General features: G+C 33.8%; 1 protein-coding gene across 4 annotated transcripts in view; it reads right to left on the bottom strand.

Moving 5' to 3' along the window:
• The window catches only part of ERBB4 (erb-b2 receptor tyrosine kinase 4), a 1,128,925-nt gene that overhangs the window by 261,599 nt on the left and 859,499 nt on the right, over positions 1–7,827 (bottom strand). For 2 of the 4 annotated variants that reach the window (XM_007470009.1, XM_007470011.1), the window contains exon 16: positions 2,602–2,676. In XM_007470009.1, the coding sequence (XP_007470071.1) occupies positions 2,602–2,676 (75 nt within the window). Of the gene's footprint in view, positions 1–2,601; positions 2,677–2,797; positions 2,843–7,827 lie in introns of all 4 variants that reach the window. The other 2 variants (XM_007470010.1, XM_007470012.1) reach the window with 1 other exon arrangement.

Raw genomic sequence — 7,827 nt, 5'->3', positions numbered from 1 at the left:
AAAAATGAGATGGCAAAAAAATATGTCACAGATGAAGGAGCAAGGTAAAAACCTACAAGACCAAATAAATGAAGAGGAAATAGGCAATCAACCTGAAAAAGAATTCAGAGTAATGACAGTAAAGAAGATCCAGAATCTTGGAAATGGAATGGAGGCATGGACTGAGAAAATACAAGAAATGTTTAACAAAGATCTAGATGAACTACAGAACAAACAAACAGAGATGAACAACACAATAATGGAAATGAAAAATACACTAGAAGGCATCAATAACAGAATAACTGAGGCAGAAGAACTAATAAGTGAGCTGAAAGACAAAGTGGTGGAAATAACTGTCGAGGAGCAGAATAAAGAAAAAAGAATGAAAAGAATTGAAGACAATCTCAGAAACCTCTGGGACAACACTAAACACACCAACATTCGAATTATAGGGGTCCCAGAAGAAGAAGAGAAAAAGAAAGGGTCTGAGAAAATAGTTGAAGAGATTATAGTGGAAAATTTCCCTAACATGGGAAAGGAAATAGTCACCCAAGCCCAGGAAGCACAGAGAGTTCCATACAGATAAACCCTAGGAAAAACACACCAAGACACATATTAATCAAACTAACAAAAATTAAATTCAAAGAAAGAATATTAAAAGCAGCGAGGGAAAAACAAAAAATAACATACAAAGGAATCCCCATAAGGTTATCAGCTGATTTTTCAGCAGAAACTCTGCAAGCCAGAAGGGAGTGGCAGGATATAATTAAACTGATGAAAGGGGAAAACCTACAACCAAGGTTACTCTAACCAGCAAGGATCTCATTCAGATTCGATGAAGAAGTTAAAAGCTTTTCAGACAAGCAAAAGCTAAGAGAATTCAGCACCACCAAACAAGCTCTATAACAAATGCTAAAGAAGCTTCTCTAGGTAGGAAACACAAGAGAAGAAAAAGACCCACAAAAACAAACCCAGAACAATTAAGAAAATGGTAAGAGGGACGTACATATCAATAATAACCTTAAATGTAAATGGATTAAATGCCCCAACCAAAAGACACAGACCGGCTGAATGGATACAAAAACAAGACCCATATATATGCTGTCTACTAGAGACCCACTTCACACCTATGGATACATACAGACTGAAAGTGAGGGAATGGAAAAAGATATTCCATGCAAATGGAAATCAGAAGAAAGCTGGAGTAGCAATACTTATATCAGGTAAAATGGACTTTAAAATAAAGACTGTTACAAGAGATAAGGAGGGACACTACCTAATGATCAAGGGATCAATCCAAGAAGAAGATATAACAATTATAAATGCTTATGCACCCAACACAGGAGCATCTCAATACATAAGGCAAATGTTAACAACCATGGAAGGAGAAATCGACAGTAACACAATAATAGTAGAGGACTTTAATACACCACTTACACCAATGGACAGATCATCCAAACAGAAAATTAATAAGGAAACACAAGCTTTAAATGACACAACAGATCAGATAGATCTAATTGATATTTATAGAACATTCCACCCAAAAGCGGCAGAATACACTTTCTTCTCAAGTGCACATGCAACATTCTCCAGTATAGATCACATCTTGGGTCACAAATTAAGCCTCCGAAAATTTAAGAAAATTCATATTGTATCAAGCATCTTTTCTGCCCACAACGCTATGAGATTGGAAAGCAATTACAGGAAAAAAACTGTAGAAAACACAAATACATGGAAGCTAAACAGTGTGCTACTAAATAACCAAGATATCACTGAAGAAATCAAAGAAGAAATTTAAAAATACACAGAAACAAATGACAATGAAAATACGATGGCCCCAAACCTATGGGACACAGCAAAAGCATTTCTAAGAGGGAAGTTTATAGCAATACAATCTCACATCAAGAAACAAGAAAAATCTCAAACAAACAATCTAACACTACTCTTAGCTTAATGTTTTTAAGATCCATCCATGTTTTGTGTATGTCAGCAGTTTGTTCCTTTCTGTTGCTGAGTAATGTTACAATGTACAGATATACCACAATTAAAAAACATTTGAGTAATTTCCAGGTTCTAGTGATTTTGAATAAAACCACTACAAACATTTATGTATAGGTTTTTGTATAAACATTAGTGAAATATTTTTTTTTTTACTTCTAACTTGTAATTTCACCTGCACAAAATATTTTCTACACTGCCTTTAGTCTATAGTAATTCTTATGGCTAGGGAATATACCAACCAGTTCAAAATAACATAAAATCAGAAATTGAATCAAGTAACAAACGCCTGCAAATTCTGCAAATTACACTTTTAAAAATATTTTTTGCAATCATCTACATAAATAAGAACATAAATACTATTAAAGCTCTAGATTAATATTTAAAATATTGTTTAAATTGTACAAAATTAAAAATCAATGATATTACTAACTTGGATTCTACAGTCATAATGAACAAAGGAAGAAGAGGTAAGAAATGTGGCTTGAAAAGTAAAGGGTTACATGCCTCTCAAAACTCCCTGATTTAACGTATCATAAATTTCACCCAACTGGTTAGTACTTTTTTATCCATGATAACTGGGAAAGGATTTGAGTGACAAAATGGAAACATGGTAGATGTTACCTAGCATGTTGTGGTAAAGTGGAATGGCCCGTCCAAAGGTAGTAAATGCAGTCATGACTAGTGGGACCGCTACACCTGCAGGCAATTACAGAACAGAAAACATCATTCTCCATTCACAGTGGCATGCACACACATGCACCAGTGCTCACACATGGAGCCTTGGAAGAAGAACATGGGAAGCAAGCACACCAAGTACCTATCCATCAGGCCGATGCAGTCTTCAATACTTGAGCCTACGCACCTGCAGAAGATCCAAATTTTAAAAATACAAGAAAAATTAGTCATTTTTAAAAAGAATATATAAGACAAATACCGATTGTGTCAAACTCTTAATTATTGTTAATAGACAATTTTTGAATATCATAAATTTAAAGCTAGTGAGAAGGTTACTGTACTTGATGGGTACCCAGAAATAAATTGTAAATACTACACAAATGGAATGCAAAGAAACAAGTCCACAGTAAAGGAAATTGTACTCTGTTTCTGTGGATAATTTCCAAGCACATATTGCTCATTTCTAATACTTTACATTCACTTGAATCATTGGTGATATTATGTCTTGATGAATAACTTGATATTTCAATGGCTATAATTGGTTTCATGTATACAGTTTCTTCTAAAAGGCTTTAAGCTGAAGTAAAAAACAAAATCAATAAAAAAGAAAACATGAGCTATTTAATATAATATGATAACCTGATGCTTAATACTCATTATTAAAGATTGATTTTAGCAGAAAATGAGTTAATGTGCTTTAACGTTATTCTCATGGATACTTTACACAATCACATTATTCCATTCCTTGGTTGTGACCGTCTTTAAAACATACTTATCTTTAAACATGAATTCATTTAACAAGCAAATTAACTGGTTTCACCATACTGCAGTTTATCTTGAGACTTGCTTTTAAAAAAGCAGTGCCATAACAGTCAAGTGAAAACAGGTTTTTAAACTGCCGTAATATTTAACTCAAACAATAAAAAAATAAGTAAATACTCCCCAAGGAAATGAATAAATTGAGACTCAGGTAAGTAAAGAATCCACAGAGGTTAACATTTAAGTAAAATTATATAAGTACACAGAATTCTGATTTTGAAGTATTATAGAAATATTATTTCTTCCATCTGCCAATAAATTTGAATTGTATTTCTTTCCCTTTTCTCTCATTAAACACATACAGCTGCAGTGCATTATCAAGATTCCTTGTACGGCTATGATTTATTGAACTGTCTAATTCTTCTGGTAATATTTTTTCCAAATTCTAATTTCTAAAACTGAAAAAGAAGTTGAAGTTAAAATCATTATGTAATGAAATAATAAGGTGCTCTTGTATAAGGCCAGACTGTCCATTATATCTTTAGAAAACTCTGTAACACATAAATAAATATAACTATGTATAATAATAATTAAGTCACTATTTTCCTCCTTCATCAGTATCAGTTATAATATTTCTACTAGGTGGAAAATTATTTTTCTTTTGAGGATTGGCTTTGAGTGGCTTAGAAAAAAATTAATGTACAGAAATACAGAAATACATGAAATACACTGTGAAAAACGCTTTAAAAAAAAGCAAATAAGAAATAAAAATTAAAATAAAAATATAGAGCACATAGCATTGAATTGATTCCAAAATTCATAATCAAAACCATTTCTAAAAATATAAAACAATTAGTATAAAAGTTTGCAAATTGTCTTATATGGTTTTCTTCTATTCCAAAGGACTTATTTTTTTCTAGTTTCCAGTTATACCTTCTTCAAAATGCTTTTTTAAAATACAGTAGTGCCATTTTTGTAAAATTAATAGTCTACTTCTTACTTCCAAATGATAATCTGAAAGCTATGGTTAGTTTGTAATCTGTATTTATTATAACCTTTGAAAGATAAAAATATTTGAAAGTAAGCTCTAACTTGAGGGGAAAGTTAAAGAGTGACTAATGAAAGATCTTCATTCATAAAAAAGAAAACAAACTGCGTCACATGCCTACTAAGTGTTCCTACTATTCTAGGAGCTGGGGGGAGAAAAAAGATGAATTAGACATTTTCCTATTCTTAATGAGCTCAAACTTTAATGAAGGAGACAGATGCATAAACATATGTGTATTGTACAATATGATAAATATAATGAGGAACATGAACGAGTGACTTAGGAGAGTGTGGAGGAGAGACACACAGTTTCAGAAGGTTGGGGTCACCCTTGGAGAAGTTAGAAAACTGAAGTTCAGAGTTCAGAGTCCTGATAACCAGGATTGGGGTGGCAATAATTTCTAAGGGGTAAGAAACAGCAGGAGCAAAAGCATCAATCTGAGGAAGGGTAGAGAGTATATGAACATCTACAAATAATTCTGAATAGTTAGAGAACAACATATGAGGCAACAGGGAGAAGGAAAAAAAGAAGCTAGATCATTAGAAAGGAACCAGAACTTGAAGACTGTCTGCTTAGGAACAAACTTAATGGGAAACCACTGCAGGGTTTTAAAGAAGTTGTGAAATTGCTAGATTTGTATTATACGTTGATCTCTTTGCCCACTGAAGGCTAGTCAGCTGGGAGCCAGACAGATTCCTTTGGCACAGAGACTGTTTTAGTCTCTGTAAGAGATGATGAAGGATTAAACTAGGGAAACAGTAACTAGGATAGAGGCAGAGTTGGATTTAAGGAATACCTTGAAACGTATGCGGAAAAAGAAACAAAAAACAAAACAGTAGTTGGTGGCTGATTTGATGATGGAAGGGGAAAGATCAGAGGAGTTAAAGATGACTCATACTTCTAACTTTGAGAATAGTGGTACCATCAGTGAGAGAATGCAAGAGGAGGAATACTCTGTGTGTGTGTGTTCCGGAAGCAGGGTTGATAGTTTCAGTCTTAGGTATCTAAAGTTTAGTGTGGTTTTCCTACATCCAGGTAGAAATGTTCCTCAGCATCTGGAAAGATGAGTCTGGTGGAGGGGAGGGTGTCGGGGGAGGAGAGGGAAGCAGGAGGCACAGGTACAATGATCCAGGTTTGAAACATCATACAGGAGAAGGCTGAAATCATGTAAGTGGATGTGATGGCTGAAGAAGGATCTATAAAGTGAGAAAAGCAGAGACTGAGACTGAAACTCAAGGAACTCCAATAATTAGTAAATGACATAAGATGAGCTCATACGCCAGAAACATAGGAAAATATGTTTGAGTAAAATCAATTAATTGCAGTGTCATGGAAGCCAAATCATGAAAAAACTTCAGGAAATGGATGATCATTGATCGTTGTCAAGTGCAAGAGAGGTCTAGTTAGAAGAACTACTAAGAGTATGTTAGTTGTCATAGTCAAGGTCACTAGAATTTAGGTTGCTGTGAGTTGAGAAGCAAATTGCGAATAAGAGAATAGAAGCAAAGGAAAAGGGAAGAGCTACTGAGGGGGTGGGGTGTGAGGTCAAGAAAGTTTGTCTAGGAGATTTTGTGGGATATTTGAGATTTAAAGGTATTTATAAGTTGAGGATAAAATAAGAATGGAAGACAGAATAAGAGTGTGGTCCCATTTTTTCTAAATACAAATCACTGTGTATTTAAAGATGTATATTCTATTTCAACTCTTTGTACTTTACATCAGCAAATAATTAGCACATGAAATTTATGTAGATTCAGGAAAATTAAAGAATAATGGAAACATTAAACTTTTGAAGAGTCAAAATCCCAAATAAGAGACTGAATAAAGATGTGAAATAATACAATTCTCTAGATAATTAGTGTTCTAAAGTAGAAACTTTACAGAAAGTTCAGAAACAGAAACTGTAACATATTAATATAATATATTAAAAAAACTGGAATTCCAAATATTGAGCTGTGTTTAACATTTGCTTGTACTTACTGATTTATAAACACCCTGATATACCCATACAAGTAACATAGTTGAGATATTTTGACAAAATCTTCTCTAAATTTTGAAATTAAAATGGAAAAATATTTTAAAATTTCATTACAGAAGTTATCGACAATAATTCCACAAGCAGCCCTTTTGTTCTCTCCATCAATGGAAATTCTTTCATTACATACATTTAAAAATATAAAAAGAATTGATAAGAAAAATATTAAGGCATATAGAAAATTTAATAGTATCAAGTCATGATTCTAATATTACTAAAAACTTTTAATGAATTTTTAAAAGATGCCCTATTAAAAATAAATATCCCGGGGCTTCCCTGGTGGCGCAGTGGTTGAGAGTCTGCCTGCCGATGCAGGGGACATGGGTTCGTGCCGCGGTCTGGGAGGATCCCACATGCCATGGAGCAGCTGGGCCCATGAGCCATGGCCGCTGGGCCTGCGCGTCCGGAGCCTGTGCTCCGCAACGGGAAAGGCCACAGCAGTGAGAGGCCCGTGTACCACAAAGAAGAAAAAAAAAAAAAAATCCCAGTTCACGTCTCCAAACAAAAATTAAATTGACATTCATCATGGACGCAAGTGATATTAGTAAAGAAACTATAATCTTTGCCCTTATGACTACTCAACTGCACACTAAATTTAGTTTACATGTCCTCTTTTAAAATTTCTACCTTGCCAATTTCAAATATGAATATCATTTCTAAGTTTTAAATTCTTGCTAATCATTTCAAAATACAGAGGGATCTCTGATGAAAGGATATAAATTGTAAGAATAAAAATTCACTGGACTGTGACTTCCTAGTGATCAAGAGCTGTGTCTTGCTTATTTCTGAACTTAGCTATCACTGTATCTGATACACAACAGGTGTTCAATATAACAAAGTTGAAGAATGAATGAAATGAGAAAGGCTGCTAAAATAAAAGTTCTCTAGTCAAGGCAAGAAGAGACAATGTTATTTTTTTTCCCCTCTAGGAATATTAGTGAGACTCTCCTGATAGGTACTAGCTAAATGGATCACCTATTTTAAAAACATCTAAAGAACTTATTAGAGTCAATACATTTAATGTACTTTTAGAGTAGTAAAAGGGCTTTTAAGGTATTACATGATAATTTTACTTTCAGATGATCATTAAACAGTATTCAAAGTAAGAACTTCCTTCTGAAAAATGATTTGAAAGACTATTTCCATTAACTTGGTTCCTGAATTATCCAGCTGACATAATATTGGCATATAAAAGAAAAGCTGTTTTCCAAAGTGGAGTTGGCATGGTGAGCTCATGCTTACTGATAGATCATTTATTACTGATGTTTAGGAATAAAAATAGTCACTTGTTCCATCATCCCTACTGCCCCTATGATCTTCCTAGGGAAAG

Source organism: Lipotes vexillifer, unplaced genomic scaffold, assembly GCF_000442215.2.
Source record: "Lipotes vexillifer unplaced genomic scaffold, Lipotes_vexillifer_v1.1 scaffold138, whole genome shotgun sequence".
In the NCBI taxonomy this organism is placed as follows: Eukaryota; Metazoa; Chordata; class Mammalia; order Artiodactyla; family Lipotidae; genus Lipotes; species Lipotes vexillifer.
Note: the sequence above shows the minus strand (reverse complement) of the source record. Positions and strands in the feature narration are given on the sequence as shown.